Consider the following 18,432-nt stretch of genomic DNA (forward strand, 5'->3'; position numbering starts at 1 on the left):
GTGGTCCTGTAACATCTGCTCGAACTGCAACCTCTCCTTTTCTGTGTCGCAACCTCGCCGTGCATCAGAAATGACCCGGCCAAGATCATCAGCGGGCTCATCTAGTTCCCGTTCTTCATCCTGATCTTCTTCTTCATTGTCTTCCATTGCGGTATCAGCATACTCAGGGAACATAGATCGGTAGTTGTCATCATCGTTCTCTTCTTCTTCATCGTCGTCTTCCATCATAACACCTCTTTCTCCGTGCTTGGTCCAAACATTATAGCCCGACATAAAACCGGACCGAAGCAGGTGGCTCTGAATGACTCTTGAGGAAGTGTAATCCTTCTCATTCCGACATTCAACACATGGACAAAACATATAGCCACCACCATGCTTGTTCGCATCGGCTGCATCTCGAAAAGAATGCACGCCTTCTCTGTAAGCGGCTGTGCTCGATCACCGTACATCCATGGATGGCTCATCTGCGTTATACGACAGTATATCAAATACAATCACGATCCTAAAAATTAGTACTGCACGGTCTAAACGAGGAAATATAGTTGCTAACCTTTTAGAATAAGTAGAAATAAAGAGGAAGAGCTTTAAGCGTGGCTCGGGCATCTCATATCGTAGTTGTGTTCGGTGAACTGAAGCGGCATCGCTCTAACACGCATTTCAACAAACACCTCTAGTGCATCCAAAAAAAATGGAGAGCTAGCACACACCCACACTCTTCCATCCAAGAAAAATGCAAGGAAGAGGGGAGAGGGGGGTTGTGGCCAATATATATAGGCAGAGGACTTTAGTCCCGTGGCGCACATGCGGGCTGCACACCGCGTACCCCTTGAGTCCCGGTTTGAGACACAAACCGGGACTAAAGGCTCCTTAAGGTCCGGGACCAAAGCCTCGTGGGCGGCATTACGATTTGGGGCGACGTGGCCGGGCCTTTAGTCCCGGCCTAGAGGGAGGCCGGGACTAAAGGGTCCAGGCCAAAGGCCCGTTTTCCACTAGTGTGTGTATGGAAAGGAGGAATTGAACTAGGAGTCCAACTCCTCCCCCTTGGTGTGCGAGCCCTAGGGTTTGGAGGGCTGGCCACCACACCCCTCCACCTATATATAGAGGGGAGGGGGCGCCCCCAAGGGGACACAGCAGTCCCTTGGCGCCTCCCTCTCTTCCCTTGCTCCATTGCTCCTCCGTCCTCATTCTAGTAGTGCTTGGTGAAGCCCTACTCGACTAGCTCCACCACCATCTCCACCACGCCATCGTGATGCCGGAGAACCCATCTACTACTCCACCCATGATCGCTCGATTGAGGAGGAGGAGACGTCATCGAGCCACACGTGTGCTAATCGCGGAGGTGTCGTCCGTCCGTCACTAGATAGAAATGGATCGCGATTGAATCATGAAGAGTACGACTAAATCAACCATGTAATATACGTTTTCGCTTAACGGTCCATGAGGGTACGTAGACATACTCTCACCTTTCGTTGCTATGCATCTTCATAGATAGATCTTGGGTGTTCGTATAATTTTTTTTTCCAATGCAACGTTCCCTAATAATTGAACTTGTAACTTGGACGAACTATAAACTATGAGCCGAGTTGCTAGTTGAGGATGGATTTGTAATTCAGATGTGAAACAAACGATGGGCCCAATTAGAAGTCGATGGTAGAATTTTAACCTTGACAAGCGAGATAGCATGCCTCTTCATCTTCTACAACACATGCCAAGATAAAATGGCCACACGGGAGCACAAGCAGAAAAATGCCCGACGAAAATAACATACGTACAACATGAACGGAACGAAAAATGAACAAAAAGAAACAAGACGAGAGAGAGGAATATATCATATAACAACGGGAAGACCATGAGCTTGCACGAAAATTACAGCAACAAGATACAACGGGCAACAACTTAGATGAGACTTTACAAAATCTCATGTGGATGAAGCTTAAAAAGAATAGGATATAGTGTCAAAATGAAATGGGAAAGTAGCGACCGCGATTGAGCTTCTCTTTTTTGCCTCTTCCAAATCTACGTCGCGGCCTAAAAACAATGCAGCAAAACATGTTATAAGCGTGTCATTATAATGGACTGATAAAAATGAAGCCGAACATGTCAACAAAAAATGTGCGGCAAAAGAAATGGCGACCAAGGAGGCATGGGATCAAGCGCTTGCACAAAAATTACAGAAACTAAATCTCGGTGGAAAATTTAGATAAGACATTTTCCGTATAAAAGGATATTCATCAATTTAGAAGATGCTTACAAACATTAGAATATGCTTCCAAATTTTATAAAAATATTGACAAAAATCTGATTCGTGAATTTAATAATAATAATAATAATAATAATGTCAAATTTTAATAGAAATGAAAGGAAGAAAATAAAAAAGATGAAAAAGAAAAAAAGAAAAGAAACTAGATGGAGAAAAAGGAAGAAAAAGGAAAAAAAACTAGGTGGTTCAAAAGTCTTCTTTACAGAAAAAAAACAAGCCTCACAAGTAATTAATATTTTTATTTTGAGAGAAACAAGTAACTAGTTGCTCTATCTTCCTGATTACTCTCTAAGTAAATAAAAACAAATGAACATACACCCCACAAGACACCAAAAATATCAGGAAAAGAAAGAATATGAGAACCTAATTAAAAACGAGAACAACCCAACAACCCGGTCTGGTTCAGTGGTAATTTTAACGTTAAACAGTTTAAAGGAAAGCTAAGGGTTCTTTTGATTCACAGGATTTCTATAGGATATTTGGAGGATAGGAATCCTTAGGATTTTTTTCTACGTTGGTCCTTTTATACAAAGGATTGGATCCCATAGGAATTTTTTCTATGAAATCGTTTGTACTATATTTCATAAAAAATCTAACATTCACTCCGACCTCTTTCTATAATTCCTTTGTTTCTCGTGTGATATCGAACACTCTTTGTTAAACCTATAGGATTCAAGTGGGCATGCCACTCCAATCCTATGTTTTCCCTATTCATGTGTTTTCATATTCATGTGAATCAAAGAGGCCCTAAAAGAGGAAGTTAACCTAGCTCACTTGGCTAATAGAATGGATATACAACCCATCCATCCAGATTCAAGTCTTCACGGACGCGAATTTGGATTCTTACTATTTAAAAAAAAACTCTATGAAGGGTTTCCAGTACTGTTTTTCTTTAAAAAAGGAAAGCTAAAAGAGAGGCACCAGCAACACAGGAAACAATCGCACATGCGTGAATCTGCGGACACAAAGTAATAATAGATCTTAAAGCATTATTCGGATGGTACTGGTGTTGAATGTGAGGTAACTATAACACATTTAGATGTGAAATAGCAATCTGAATTCAGCGAGTCGAGCCAGAATTATGATAGTTTTACGCAATTCACTAGATGTCACGTCTCACTACGCGTCGGCCATCACAACGCTGCGCAACGAGGTCACCATGCATCGTTTCTGGACGAGACGCGCTACCACATTCTTGGAGCGTGTCGGGGTCCCCTTGTTGCGATGATGAATTGCAGAACGTGTCATCGGCGAACAGAGAATGAGTCATTGCTTCTCCGGCTGCTCCTTGAAGAAGCTTCACTCTTGGATGACCAAAACCTCAACTGGGGGGAGTAGGAAATCACGACCCTTCATGAACGGGTGAAATTCCTCTCTAGTGGACGTGATCCACATCATGCTCCACCGCACGGTCCAACCTCTCCTAGCCCGAGCACCCCCTCTATGGAGGTATGCTCCGAACAGTGAGTTTTTTGTGATTCGAAACCTCTACAAGGGGAAGGACCTCCGCGGGATGCTCGCGGTCCTTTTCAAGCCCTCGGCCAAGGAGAACACTTTCCGGACCGAGGGGGCGACATCGGCTACAACCGAGATAATCTAGTTATCGAGGTTTGTCTCTTACTTCTCTCTTATTTGCGATCAAACCTTTTTATTTCTCCATCTTCAGCGAATACTTAAATTTCATTGACAATGTTGGAGGACTTGCGTGCCTTCGCCAGATCAGTTGTATCACCGACGCCTCAACACGGCGAGAGTACGAGCACTTGCTCGACGTTGCCCAAGGAAGAAGCCCACACCACCTGAGTATAAGAGCGTGTTGCCGTGAGCACGGGGCCATATGCCCTTGAGTAGGTTGGGACTGTCGCACAATACTCGTCCACCACTGGGCGTCCTCTTTGCCATTAGCGGCGATGACGCCGCCATGAATCCTCGTTGCCAAAGAGAGGGGGCGATGAGAGAGAGAGGTTTCCCTTTTGACGGGGTGCGCTGAGAGCAGTGCCGGCCCTGGTGTATGGCGGGCGAGGCGACGGCCTAGGGGCCATGCCAGGAAGGGGCCCATGATGTAGGATACATATATAGTATAGCCAAAAAATTATTTTGAAAAAAATATACATGAAAAAAGAAATGAGATGGGCCGGCTCTGACATAGATAGATAGCTAGCGATGCGAAGCGTCACCTCTGGCCAGACGCAAGGCACGACGCTCGTTCCGCTTCTGAAACAGATCAATCAGAGATCTCGTCTTGTGCCTTTGTTACTGATTCGCTGTCTGTTCGTCTTTGAAACTCCAGCAACGACCTGACACTCGATGCCTCGGCCACCGCTGTTGTGCGTGTCGTGGGGCCATTCAACATCCGGCAAGGCAGCAATACGTATACGTACGTGAGCCGTGAGTGCACCGCGGTATGTATCCATGAATCCATCAATGTACTTTTTGAATCCTGATCCATCTCTGATTCCCCGAAAGCACAGTTTCAGTAGTTTTTTATTCTTTAGCTTGTATCATAATGTTTTGTCATTCTATGTACTACACTTTAGGATTCCAATCATCCGATGTATAGAAATCATCTTATGTATAGATTCTAATTCTTTGTATCCTCTTCTCTTCCTAATTTTAGGATATTAACCCTAAAAGCGAATCATTTTAAGTGATCTGAAAATTTAACCATTGAAGGGTTTTTTGACATACATATATACATGGTCTTAGGATATAGGGGCACATGTCAGTCAAGTTCGCCTTGGGCCTCCCGAAACACAGGGCCGGCCCCGGCTGAGAGAAGAAGGGAAGGCCAAAACGTGTTGTTAACGTCTTGCCAGGTGTTGCGTCATCTTCCCCTCTGCCATGTCAGCGTCGTAAGAGGGCCATGCATGTCAGTTTCAGCGTTAAACAAACCAAACGAACTATCGAACATGCTACAAATCAGTCGGGTGATATTAGGCAGACTTAAGCAGCCGTTAGAACCGTATGATTCGAACACTCCCAACCGCAGGATCTGCAACCCCCATGCCACCACCACGCACCAGCTCCAATGGAAGCACCATGCAGAACCGACAGCAACCGACGGTGCTCCATTGCACCATCGACGGTGCTTCAATGCAACCCTGACAAAGCTTCAATGCTCTCTGCGGTGTGTCAATGTAGCTCTGACGATGATTCATTGCAGCTCCAGCAACGCTTCATTGCAACCCAGCGAAGCTTTCGACGATGTCACGACGCTTCATTACAGCTCGGGCGGCCCCGGCGATGCTCCACTGCAGCAATGTTGCCTAGCGAGCTCCATGCCAGCACCGGCCGCCGGCGGATGCTATGGCGCAGCATGCGGCGTCGTCGACGGATGCAGCGATGCAACAATGACAACAGACCGCTGCGTCGAGAGATGCTTCGATTGAAAGATAACAACAACAACAACAACAACAACAACAACAACAACAACAACAACAACAACGCACTGCGGTGCCGATGGGTGTTGGGATGCAGTGTGCGACGGCAAATGCAACGATACAATAGTGACAGCGTCGACGCTTTGATGCAGCGCATGGCAACAACACCACATGGCGGCGCCAACGGATGTTGCGACGCGTTGTTGGCCCGATGTTGCGAAGCGGAGATGGGGTCCTGTTGCGAGTGTCGATGATGAACTCCTCTCCTGCTTGCGTCAATGGCAGCCGCAGTCATGGCAGGATTGCAGCAAGAGGGTGCCCGATGCGACAGAGTAGCATCATGCGACCGTCGGTGACGGTTCTTCCCGGTTCCTAGCTGCGGTGGTTGGTGGTACTCGTCATGGGTTTGATGGCCTCTCCTTTGCCATTGATGAAAGAGAAACGAGATAAGGTTAGATGGAGTGATTGATGACCTGAGAGGGACACATGTTGCACACAGGAGTCGGTTTAAAAGTGGAAGAAATCATTCGAATGAAATGAAACGTTTTCCTAGGACTATCTATTTGAAACTTTCAGCCGGTCGGATCGAACCCTGTTGACCGTCAGATTGGCCGGTCGCGCGCGAGCCGTCAGATCGAACCATGTTTACCGTCAGATCGAGCCATGCAGCAAAAACCGTCGATGGTAGCAAAAACAAGCAGCGACGTAGTAAATTTCGGCCACGGATGCAACAAATTCACCGTCGTCGTCGTCGTCGTGAGGTCGCAACACCGCCTTGATGGATGTAGCAAAAAAGTTCGCCGGTAGTATCAAAATGCAACTACGGTTGCAACAAAAATTCGTCGCAGCCATTGCTAGGTCGCAGGTCCACAATGATGGATGTAGCAAAAAGTTAGCCGGTAATAATAAAATGCAACTACGGTTGCAGCTTTGCTTGCTGGGCAAAGCCGATTAAAGCTTTCTCTTTGTCTATAGTTGAAGCTTTTTTTCAACAACGTTTGAAGCTTTTTTAGATAACGGTTACAACACTTGTGTGCGCACGAGTCCGCGATGGCAGCAAGCAACGAGAACGACAGACGAAGGCTAGAACCAACGAAGCGGGAAGCCGACGGGGGCGAGCACCGGCAATGCGGGCGGTCGACGGGGGCAGGCACCAACGATGTGGACGGTAGCAGCGCGGGGGCAGCAGCAAGGCAAGGTCAGCAGTGCAGGGGCGTAGGGGCCGCCAGATCCAGAAAGACGGTGCGGGTCGTATACGACCGGCTCGAGCGTTTGGTCCGCGCACCGGTCCACGCACCGGCTGTAAACGTTTCCATTCTGAAAAAGAATACATTTTTTCGACGAGTCGAGCCACAGTTAGGATGCTTTCGTGCAATTCACTCATGTCACGTCTCACTTCACGTCGGTCATGGCACCGCTCGGCGACGAGGCCACCATGCACTGTTCTGGACGAGCCGCGCAACCGCGTTCTTGGAGCGTGCCGAGAGGCCCTCGCTGCGAGGATGAACTCCACGACGTGTACCTACGTGCACTCAGGTTTCTCTAGATTTCAGTCATGACACGTACCCGTTGCGTAGTTGAATTGCTCTCCCTGCAAGTCATGGAGTACATAGGATATTTCTTCTTCACAGTTCACACCAACATGCTTCACACACAGCCGACGAATGTATACTCAACTCCAAAACAAAACATTTCCTGATTTTAGCAGCCGAGACGACGCACTGTCAAACCAGGCTCCAAGCAACAAGGAAAAATGTCCTCCCTTGTACTCCTCCTGACGATCCCCTTGGGCCTGAACCTCGCAGCCTTGATCACCACCGCCAACGACCAATTCATCTACTCCGGATTCAGTGGCTCGAACCTCGCCGTCGACGACACCGCCACCGTCACGCCAGACGGGCTCCTGGAGCTGACAAACGGCACGGCGTACCAGAAAGGCCACGCGTTCCACCCGGCCCCGTTCCGCCTCCGCGACTCCACGGCCAGCGGCAATGGCAAGGTGCGGTCCTTCTCCGTCGCCTTCGTGTTCGGCATCGTCTCCGTCTACCCCGACTTCAGCGCCCACGGCATGGCCTTCGTCATGGCTCCGCGGAGGAACTTCTCCGATGCTCTTCCTGCCAAGTACCTGGGCCTCACCAACGTCCACAACGATGGCAACGCCAGCAACAACATCTTCGCCGTGGAGCTGGACACCATCCAGAGCGTGGAGTTCAAGGACATCAACGCCAACCACGTCGGCATCGACATCAACGGCCTGCAGTCCCTGCGGTCATACAACGCCGGCTACTACGATGACAAGAGCGGCGAGTTCCGAAGCATGAAACTCATCAGCCGCGAGGCCATGCAAGTGTGGATCGATTACCACGGGGAGAGGAAGGAGATCAACGTGACACTGGCCCCCTTCGACATGGCCAAGCCTGCTAGGCCGCTCCTCTCAGCCAGCTACGACCTCTCCACGGTGCTCACTGAGCTGGTGTATCTCGGGTTCTCAGCGGCGACAGGCCGTGTGAATTCGCGGCATTTCGTTCTTGGTTGGAGCTTGGGCGTGAGCACAGAAGCTCCGGCCATCGACATGGCCAAGCTGCCCAAGTTACCTCGGGTTGGCCCGAAGCCTCGGTCCAAGGTCTTCGACATCGTTCTACCAATAGTGACGGCAACATTTGTACTTGGGTTGGGTGGTATCATTATCCTGGTCATGCGGAGGAGATCAAGGTACACTGAGTTGCGGGAAGATTGGGAGGTCGAGTTCGGGCCACACCGCTTCTTGTACAAGGATTTATTCCGTGCAACCGAGGGATTTAAGGACAAGCATCTGCTTGGCGCAGGGGGGTTTGGAAGGGTATACAGAGGTGTGCTTGAGACATCTAAGCTGGAGGTTGCAGTGAAGAGGGTGTCCCACGAGTCAAGACAGGGGATGAGAGAGTTCATAGCTGAGATTACAAGCATCGGCCGCATCCGACATCGCAATCTTGTGGAGCTGCTCGGTTATTGCCGTCGAAAGGGTGAACTCCTTTTGGTGTACGCCTACATGCCCAACGGAAGCCTGGATAAACATCTATATAACACTAGGGAGGGCCAGCCTACTCTGAACTGGGCTCTCAGGTTTCAGATCGTCAATGATGTCGCGTCCGGCTTGCTTTACCTGCATCAGAGGTGGGAGAAAGTGGTCATCCACAGAGACATCAAGGCCAGCAACGTGCTCCTGGACAAAGACATGAACGGCCAGCTTGGTGACTTCGGGCTAGCGAGGCTGTACGACCATGGGGCAGACTCGCAAACCACGCACGTGGTCGGCACCATGGGCTACTTGGCTCCGGAGCTGATACGCACGGGCAGGGTGTCCCCTCTGACCGACATGTTCGCCTTCGGCATATTCCTTCTTGAGGTTGCATGCGGGCAGAAACCCATCAAGGAGAATGCGCAGGGCGGACAGATAGCGCTGGTGGACTGGGTGCTGGAGCATTGGCGTGATGGTACGCTCATGGAGACGGTGGACGCGAGGCTCCAGGGCGGGTTCGACATCCACCAAGCAGGGCTGGTGCTCACGCTAGGGCTCATGTGCTCACACCCTCTCGCTAGCGCGAGGCCTGCCATTGGACAGGTCATGCGCTATCTCGCAGGTGTTACGCCGCTCCCTGAGCTCACACCAACAGACGTGCTCACCTTGATGCAAAACAAGGGGTTTGACGAATCCGCCATGTCGTATCCGGATCTGGTGTCGAGCTTTGGCACAATTTCCACCCTCTCAGGAGGAAGATAACTTCAGGGCTAGTAGTTTAATTCACGGCTTTTACAAGTTTTATTACTACTGTATTATGCATGTGTAGTGCCACAAGTTAATTAGTACAACTGTAAACCCAATAATTATCCTTTGGCCGCAATACACTTTCAAATTACCTTGGCCAACATGCAGGAAACTATAGTGTTCAGAACTCACAACTCAAAACAAGGGGACATACGATGTTTTTCGTCCACTATTTTGTTGCAATATACTCCCTCCGTATTATAATAATTATAATTAAAAAAAACTAGACTAGTATTCTTCAACTACAATTATTATTATGGTATAGAGGGAGTACAAAAGGTTGCCGTGTAGGTTTTTTCAAATATTACGGCGTTTCGTCTTCATATTTTTGCACACACCAAAAAAATACTACAACAACTCCTCAACCAAAAAATAAGCAAATAGTGCCCGTAAACATTAAAAAAAATCGTAAAAGGAGGTTTTGCTGTAATGGTCTAGCGGGGTGCCGACTTGGCGATATGACATGAGCGCCCTAGTTGATATGAACAAAGCCTATTAAGGCAATTCCAACCGCACGATTCAAATGGATGCATGCTTTGTCCGTCATTTATCCGTTTGAAACTGCATGTCCACCCTCTTTTGTAAATGGATCGTGCATCCAATGCGTCGATCCATTTTTCGTCCGCGTGGTCAGCTAGCATCTATTTTGCTTCGGATTTGGACGTTATTTTTATATTCTTCGCTACGAAGATAATATCAAAGAAAACAAAAATCACAATTAGACATTTTAAAAGATGTCCAACTTCCTTAATTGTTCCTACTAGTTGGACTAGCATCTTTTTTATGTGTTCGTTGTTGATCTGTGACATTGATTTCCCTTTGGTCTCATCTTTAATCTTATCTATACCTTTAATTCTAGATAAAAGTGCACAAACATGTAGCAAATTTCGTGAGATCAATAGATTTATGTATTCTTCTTTCCAATACCAAAAATTGCATTCATCCTACACACAATATTGAACAAATAATAAGCTATCAAAGTTGCATCAAGCAAAGAGCAAAAGACCGAATGAAAATCCTACCCCGTCATTTTTACACTTCACGAACGCCCAACCGGGATGTTCCGGTGTTCAAGAAATGCGTGGACGACCTGCAGCAAGCAGTCGCCACACTGTATGAACGGAAAAGGTGAGCCGGCAATATTTTGAGCCAACGCCGAGCCACCTACGACGAGTCAAACCCGGCCGGCTAGAGGTGGATTAAGAGCATGCATGTGGCACCAAGGGATTGTCCGGACCTGGTGGACCGGCACCCGACCGGTCCATGGCAAGCGCAGTACGCCAACAACCCGATTCGCCAAATCCCGCCACCAAGATGCGCAAAATTTCACCAAATCCCACCGTCGCTGCAGATCCACCAATAGGCCTCCCACACCAGGACAGGAGACACCCCGTCGGTGGATTTGCGGATTTGTTGCTGGAGAGCTAGGATTGCTGGGAAAATGTGGTCGCCGACCTATGGTTTGTGTGCTTGAGAAGAGACTGTGACGTCGACTAACGGACCAGGAGAAGGAGCACGCGGGCGAGACGTGTGTTCGCTACATGTCTGCGACGATGCAAATGACGCTCAAATTTACGTCTAAAATGGGTCACGAGCGGACAAAAAACTAACGCGCAGCCGTCTGAGTCAGCGTGTTGGGTCGACTTTTCTATCCGCCGTAATCCAAACGGACGCCCGCAAACGAAATAGGTCAACGCGTTAGAGTGGTTCTTAACCATGGGCGCGGGTTATATTACGTAAGTAATTGTCATAATTGATATTACGTAAGTAATTGTCATGCCGTTCTCTCGATCTTTTGTAACACTGACTCAATTCTTAAGTAATTGTCATGCCGTTCTCTCGGTCTTATTTAACACTGTGACTCAATTCTTTTCTTATTTGTTTTTTTAATTTATTAATCGATGAGGCAAATCTTTGACCTCCGTTTTGGATGAAAAGAAAAAGTCCTCTCAGCAGCCGTCTGGACTTGAGCACAAAGTGGTTGCATTTTCCCTGTGGTAGTCCTTGGCCAGCAGCACGGTAGCATCCCATCTGCTATCGCAAAATGGCAAAAGCAAATCACAATGCAGCTTCATGCACATATCACAAGACTGACCATAAGTGAGATACACGAATCTTGGACCCGAGCTGTTCCATTCAAGCGATTTCTTCAAGAGGAAGAAATACCCTTGAGTTGCCCTCCACTCCACAACACAATCTGTTACATTGTCGTCAGTAATAATTAAGGTGCAGGAAATTCTATAGTGTGTACTAATAAAAACAGTGATAATAAGAACAGTAAAAATAAATGATGTCTTTAGAGGGGACACTAGTTCCAGTTACTCTACACAGTGCATGACACAAGACATGAAACGGAAAAAGGAACAGAAGAAACATCTTGCTTCAAAATCCAACTACCCTAACAAGACATTTCAAAAAAACACCTACCCTAAGAAGATGCTAATGCCAGGCTAAAGGCCAGGCCGAGAATCAAAGCAACAGGACGAGGCACGTATTTGGATCTTGAGAAGAAACAGACTGGAGGGAGGTCCGGTGAGTCCAGACATCCATGCAACAGAAAACAAAACAGTCATGAAGCCCGCTGCAACCCCAGATTATGGATTAGGCGGGAATCTTGCCGATATCCCCTTGCACCACTCGTTCCTTGCCACCACTCGTTGGTTCGTGCCAGCCCAGGCTGGGCCACCACAGAAAGCAAGCTCTTGCTTCCATCCACATAACCATGCTCACTTCTTCCCACGCTCCTTCCTATTGGCTATGGCCACCGCTCCCCATTCCTCTCCTACTCTCCCCTGATCATATCATCTCTTTCCTCTCGGTGCTTCCCCCCTGGTTTTTGCTTCTGCCACTCCATGTCTCAATCTTCTCCTTTCTTTTCCATTGCCCGAGCACATGCTGGAGCAGGAGGGCGAGCTGCGGCTGCCGCTCTCCTGCTCCGTTGCCCTGCCGCTCAGCTGCCACCTACCATTCACTGCTTCCGTCTCGCTAAAGTGTCGCCTGCCAAGACACTCAACTCGCACCTGGCGCTTCCGCGCGCCACACTGTCCTCCTTTGCAAACGCTGATGATGATGGCTCCAGTGCAAAACCAGATGCCTCGGGGGAGCAGAACGGAGGATCCGAGCTGTCAGAGATGGCAAAGGCATTCCATATTTCACCACGGATGGCCATGTCAATCTCTGTGCTGATTGCATTTGCAGCTCTCACTGTTCCACTCGCGATGCGCTCGCTGCTCTTCCATGGGACGACCAAGATGAAGGTATTGGCATATCTGACCCTCTTGTCAGGATTCTACATGGCATGGAATATTGGAGCGAATGATGTGGCAAATGCCATGGGGACATCGGTAGGATCTGGTGCTTTGACTCTCCGGCAGGCAGTGCTGACTGCAGCTGTGCTAGAGTTCTCTGGAGCTTTCCTTATGGGTACCCATGTCACCAGCACCATGCAGAAGGGCATCCTCGTCACATCTGTCTTCCAAGGAAATGATTCTCTGCTCTTTGCTGGATTGCTGTCCTCCCTCGCTGCTGCTGGTACATGGTTGCAGGTAACATTCCATCACAAATAACCCTTTTGAGATTTGTTATACCATTAGCATCACATAATTATTCAAGATTTCCACAGTTTCCGTCTATAAGAAAACAGAAGATGTAAGATATCTTCAGTGGCATATTTATGATACTACAAAAACCTATGCACTTGTAGATGCTAGTTGATGGAGTGCCTGTGAGTTTTAGCATGCAAATGCTATCTCTGATTCTAGGGAACCTGATTACAAAAGAAACTTTTATCCTAAGAGAAGTAAGAAAGCAGCGAAGGGAAAGGAACTTGACAGATTCAACATTTGGTTTTAGCCTGGTTGATGTGGAAATCAGAAAACTTTGGTCTAAATTTTGATTTTTAGGATCCAGTTATAGGCAGACTCAGGATCATCAGTTCAAACTTCAAGTGCACTTCACTTCCAATTCACAGAGGTTGCTATCTAAACTTTCAACAACTACTTCAGCTAGAGAAAGACAAATGCTAATGTAGGGGTAACTGAACAGACAATGTTAATATATTACTATGCTGGAATAAGAAAAAATTAGTGGATCACTAATTGCGTTATTAGATAATACTCCCTCCGTTCCTAAATATAAGTCTTTTTAGGGATTCTACTAAAGGACTACATACGGATGTATATAGACATATTTTAGAGTGTAGATTCATTCATTTTGCTTCGTATGTAGTCATCTAGTGAAATCTCTTAAAAGACTTATATTTAGGAACGGAGGGAGTATGTTTCATCTGTTTATGCAACAGAGTGTTAATATTGATAGAATCGAGTGAAAATTCAATGCAATTAGCATGCTGACAAAAATAGCTTTTATCATCACCAAATCTAATATATACACCAGCAATACACTTAAGTTTACAGCCTTGAGAATGTAGCATATATTCATAAGCATCTATTTGAATTACCCTTTTTTATTTCTTAGGTTGCTTCCTCTTATGGCTGGCCTGTGTCAACTACCCATTGTATTGTTGGGGCTATGGTTGGTTTTGGGCTGGTATATGGAGGGGTCAATGCAGTTTTCTGGAGCTCCTTGGCTAGAGTATCTTCATCATGGATTATTTCTCCACTGATGGGTGCTGCAGTCTCATTTCTTGTTTACAAGTGCATACGCAGGGTGAGTACTATACTAACTTTACTTGCAACATGGTAAATGAGAAAACAAGACATCTTTGCAAAATTATTGGTCAGACATCTTATTGAGCAGATAATCACAGAGAATAAAATCTCCTAAATACAAGACACAAACACTATTTCTACTAACCATGTTTCACTTCAGTTCGTATACAGCGCACCAAATCCAGGTCAGGCTGCAGCTGCTTCTGCACCTATTGCCGTTTTTACTGGTGTCACTGCAATCTCGTTTGCCGCTTTCCCTCTCAGCAAGACATTTTCCATTGCCGTTCTGCAAGCATTAGTATGTGGGGCAATAGGAGCGGTCTTTGTTAGCAGGGCAATCAAAAAACAGCTTGGTGACCTACTGTCTTCAGAAGCAGAAAAGATAGCAATAGCTGACAATACAGATGTTCAGCAAGGTGGATTTGACGTCGCTGGCCCTAGAGGAGCTCAATTGCAGATTGTGTACGGCGTATTTGGCTACATGCAGGTCCTGTCAGCATGCTTCATGTCATTCGCTCATGGAGGCAATGATGTCTCCAATGCCATAGGGCCTCTGGCCGCAGCTTTGTCTCTTCTTCAAGGCGTAGCAAGCAGCGCTGAGATAGTCATACCGACTGAAGTCCTTGCTTGGGGTGGTTTTGGAATTGTCGCAGGGCTTGCAATGTGGGGTTATAGAGTCATAGCAACAATTGGCAAGAAAATCACCGAACTAACACCCACAAGGGGGTTCGCAGCAGAGTTTGCGGCCGCTTCTGTGGTATTGTTTGCATCTAAGCTTGGGCTGCCAATATCTGCTACACATACACTTGTTGGTGCAGTGATGGGTGTGGGATTTGCAAGAGGTCTCAACAGAGTCAGAGCAGAGACTGTGCGTGAAATTGTGGTCTCTTGGGTGGTCACAATTCCAGTTGGTGCTTTGCTATCAGTCGTCTATACATTAATCTTGACCAAGATTCTGAAATACTTTATGTGAGTGCTTTGTGAGATACAATCTCTGTTTTGAGAGGTCCAGCCATTGTCCCTAAAAAATTTATGCTGTAAAAAAAAGTGTAACAGTGAATAGATGAGTCAGCTCAAGGAGTTTCCAACAGAGAAATTGAAAAGATTTGTCAGAGCAAATAATCATTTTCCTGGCAACAAAACACAGATTAGGATAAAGGGTTTACGGTAAACAATCATGTTTGAGACTCCCAGCTTCTTCATCTTTTATCTCTAATATGCCACCTATATGATTATATCTTTATGTTTTCTACCGGAAGGTGGAATATTGCAACTTCTTGTAGAGATATGATTACTTTATCATACATAATAGACACTGGTTCGTCTCACTAGCCTTGTAATTATGCCACATTGACGGTATTGCTGTTTCAGCGCCACTATAAATGTGAATCTTTTTCTTTTCTTTTTTCTTTGGCCAAAATGGAAGAACCACATGATAAATAGTAAAAGGCAAGTTTGGCATTACAAGTATGTCGAATTGCTGAAAGTAAAAATAACAATGAGATTAGGGGAATCGGTCATCGACCCCCGTGGCTACACGAGAAATATTTACTTCTTTAAAGAACACAAATAAGTAGGATTTATTTCTATTGAAGAACACAAATAAGTAGGTTTTATTTTTATTGAAGAACACAAATAAGTAGGAATGTTTGAATAAATCCACAAGGAAAAAATCTACAAAAAATCATACAGACATACGATTGGTATATTATCATTTAAGACCTTGGCGATCTGGAAGGCCGAAATCATTCTGTTTCTCTAATCAGTCTTGAGAAGATGTTTTTTGCACATGGTTTACTAATTGTATGACGACTACCTTCTTTCCATGGTATCATTCTGTTTACTAATTAGTCTTGACTCTTGAGTATATCAATGGCTATGCCTTGATGGGACATGCTTTTTCACAATGCTCATCAGATCTGACGACAAACTCACCAGTAACACAGGAGGATTTCCTTTTTGTGGACACAAGCATGGAAGTAATTAACTGAACTTGATCAACATTAACAATATCTTTTCCTTAAATCCTATATGTTCATGAGATCAAGGATAGACTATATATAGTATCCATACTATGCACACTATCGTGCATGTAAGGCTGAAGCCAAAAGGTTAATCTGTGCATGCTAAGGATTAGGAGCATCAACCTATATATAGATAGAGATGACAGATGCGGAAGATGGCACGTCGAAGCTTTACTAATATTTACCACGGGTTAGAGGATGGACCAGGATCAGGGCACCCTTCGCCATCAACAGTGATGCGCATGTATGTAGCCATGTACTTTCTCCACCTGATTCGACGCCTAAAACTTCTAGCAGCTACTTCATGTCCTCCACTACTTCACGCTTCACGGCTTACTTGATCATCGCCGTTGTGTCGTTCCACTTCTTCCTGCATGTGCTGGTCCTGCTATAATGATCATTGGGTCATAGCAGGATAGCTAGACTAAGCTACACCACGAAACACTCACAATTTTTTAGACCAACTGAAATTTAATGAGAATGAGAATGAGAGGCCCTGGAAAGGAATCTACTGAAATTTAACCAATGTGGCTAATTTTGCGTCCACTCCACTAGGAGACGAACCTAGGCAGGTGCAGACACGCAACTGGGCTACGACTTGGTCCTCACCAATAACCATAAGTTCATAATTGATCCATTGCTTCCCAATACTTGGTAAATGCTTCCTCTTACATAGAGATGATCTACTTGGCACCCATGTGTTATGTAACTGGAGTGGTCAAACATTGAACCCTATCTCAAATTGAATCCGACCTCTGTCTCTAATATTCCATCTCTAGGGCGGTCACCCCCTTGTCCCTATCCATAACACTAAATATAGATTGACCATCACAATTTACATACATGGTGCTGCTTCAGAAAGGAATACAAGGAGCACATTAGTGAATCACGTGTCCCTAGCTTCCAAACGCAGATACCCAATATCAGATTATCATTGACTCAGCTGTAAAGAAACGTGGCCAAGAAGCACAAGGCGGTAAGGCATTCACATAGAGAAATGATTCATATCGGTGTTTCGATAAATACCTGACAGCATTAACGAGCTAATCCAAGGGTAGGTAAACCCCCCGAATCGTCGAAACACCATGTAGCAAAGTAAAGTATGATAGCTTGCACAAATTGATCTAGTAACAACTAGAGATAATTGGGGATCTCGGGCTGCAACAAGCGTACAGATTGCTTTGCAGAAAGGCCAACGTATTGGGACTGGAGCCTGGGGGAGCCGGACGGCTCAGCCGGTTTCTTGGTCGAAATCGTCCCCGTCGGATTCGTCAACGTTGTCGACGTCGTCCTCTTCCACCTCCGCGTCGTACTCCTCCTTCACGTCGTTGGTGGGCTTGCCTATGATCACCAGGTTGCTGTTGGTCTTGCGGATCGCGTTCAGCTGAGAGGGGAGAGCAAGTAAGAGCAGAGCGGGGTAGGCGTTAGAGCTGCGGGGTGCGGTGGGGACGAAGGACACGGACATGAAGGGGAAGGGCAGCGGTACCTTGTCTTCGAGGTCGGACTCGGCCATGGCGAGGAGGAGCTCGTCCTCCTGGGTAGTTGCGGGCACGGGGAGGAGTGTGGACGCCGGAATCAGCGGCGGCGACGGCCACTGCCGCATCAGCGCCGGGAATCGCAGCATCTCCTCTCCACCAACCACTTCGCCGCCGCCGCTAGTTCGGTTTTGGGGGGCAGGGAGAGAGGAATTCGACTGGCGAAGGCTATTCCTACTGAAATGTGACCGGCCGACGGCGTCGAGGTTTTTTCCCTTCGGCAGTTTCGTTCCAACACAGTGGGCTGGGATTTGCTGGGCGAGCAGCAGCGCCTGGCTGGCTGGCTTTCTGGCCCAGCCCATCCCCAGTACGAAGAAGGCCTCCATTTGGAGGAATACTAAAGATAGGAATTTTGCAAGAAAAAAAATCGTTGAAGCCCCCTGGTTTGTACTCCCTCTGTAAAGTAATATAAGAGCGATTAGATTACTAAAATAGCATTCTAAATGCTCTTATATTAGTTTATGGAGGGAGTAGGAATGTATTCCTATTCGTATGAAGGATAAAAATAAATCCTTTACATTTTAAAGAAAAAAGGACTCAACTAGGCAGCGGCGCTGCATGTTGGCATTCCCGTGCGGCGGTTGTTGTTCACATCCTAAATATGCTTCTAATGTTTGAAATTTAAAATATTTTATCTTTATAACCGTTGATTCAATCGATGATCTGTTTTCATCGTTGACTTTATCGCGATAAGATCTTCGAAACAAGATCCCATATCGACATGTTTCGATAACTTTTTTTCCATCTGATAATTGCCA

General features: G+C 46.6%; 3 protein-coding genes across 3 annotated transcripts; 2 read left to right on the forward strand and 1 right to left on the reverse strand.

The window, feature by feature from the left end:
• The first annotated feature begins 7,302 nt into the window (after positions 1-7,302).
• On the forward strand, positions 7,303-9,557 carry LOC123406133 (L-type lectin-domain containing receptor kinase SIT2-like). The gene has a single exon (XM_045099614.1). It carries the CDS (start codon positions 7,394-7,396, stop codon positions 9,398-9,400), a length of 2,007 nt encoding a protein of 668 aa, XP_044955549.1. The 5' UTR covers positions 7,303-7,393; the 3' UTR covers positions 9,401-9,557.
• Positions 9,558-11,683: 2,126 nt separating this feature from the next.
• LOC123406134 (inorganic phosphate transporter 2-1, chloroplastic) lies at positions 11,684-15,443 on the forward strand. Its single transcript, XM_045099615.1, has 3 exons — positions 11,684-12,990; positions 13,922-14,113; positions 14,276-15,443. Exons 1-3 carry the CDS (start codon positions 12,298-12,300, stop codon positions 15,086-15,088), a joined length of 1,698 nt encoding a protein of 565 aa, XP_044955550.1. The 5' UTR covers positions 11,684-12,297; the 3' UTR covers positions 15,089-15,443.
• A 1,686-nt stretch (positions 15,444-17,129) lies between these two features.
• On the reverse strand, positions 17,130-17,872 carry LOC123406135. The gene is made up of 2 exons (XM_045099616.1): positions 17,626-17,872; positions 17,130-17,523 (listed from the first exon to the last, which is right to left on the reverse strand). The coding sequence occupies exons 1-2, from the start codon at positions 17,761-17,763 to the stop codon at positions 17,371-17,373; spliced, it is 291 nt and encodes a 96-aa protein (XP_044955551.1). The 5' UTR covers positions 17,764-17,872; the 3' UTR covers positions 17,130-17,370.
• Positions 17,873-18,432: the final 560 nt, after the last annotated feature.

The sequence above is a fragment of the Hordeum vulgare genome, chromosome 6H (assembly GCF_904849725.1).
Source record: "Hordeum vulgare subsp. vulgare chromosome 6H, MorexV3_pseudomolecules_assembly, whole genome shotgun sequence".
In the NCBI taxonomy this organism is placed as follows: Eukaryota; Viridiplantae; Streptophyta; class Magnoliopsida; order Poales; family Poaceae; genus Hordeum; species Hordeum vulgare.

Coding starts and splice junctions, on each gene's coding strand:
- LOC123406133 (XM_045099614.1), top strand. CDS start 7,394: ATGTCCTCCCTTGTACTCCTCCTGACGATCCCCTTGGGCCTGAACCTC.
- LOC123406134 (XM_045099615.1), top strand. CDS start 12,298: ATGTCTCAATCTTCTCCTTTCTTTTCCATTGCCCGAGCACATGCTGGA. Junction 12,991..13,921: donor CTGCTGGTACATGGTTGCAG/GTAACATTCCAT, acceptor TTTATTTCTTAG/GTTGCTTCCTCTTATGGCTG. Junction 14,114..14,275: donor TTTACAAGTGCATACGCAGG/GTGAGTACTATA, acceptor GTTTCACTTCAG/TTCGTATACAGCGCACCAAA.
- LOC123406135 (XM_045099616.1), bottom strand. CDS start 17,763: ATGCTGCGATTCCCGGCGCTGATGCGGCAGTGGCCGTCGCCGCCGCTG. Junction 17,524..17,625: donor AGTCCGACCTCGAAGACAAG/GTACCGCTGCCC, acceptor CTCCCCTCTCAG/CTGAACGCGATCCGCAAGAC.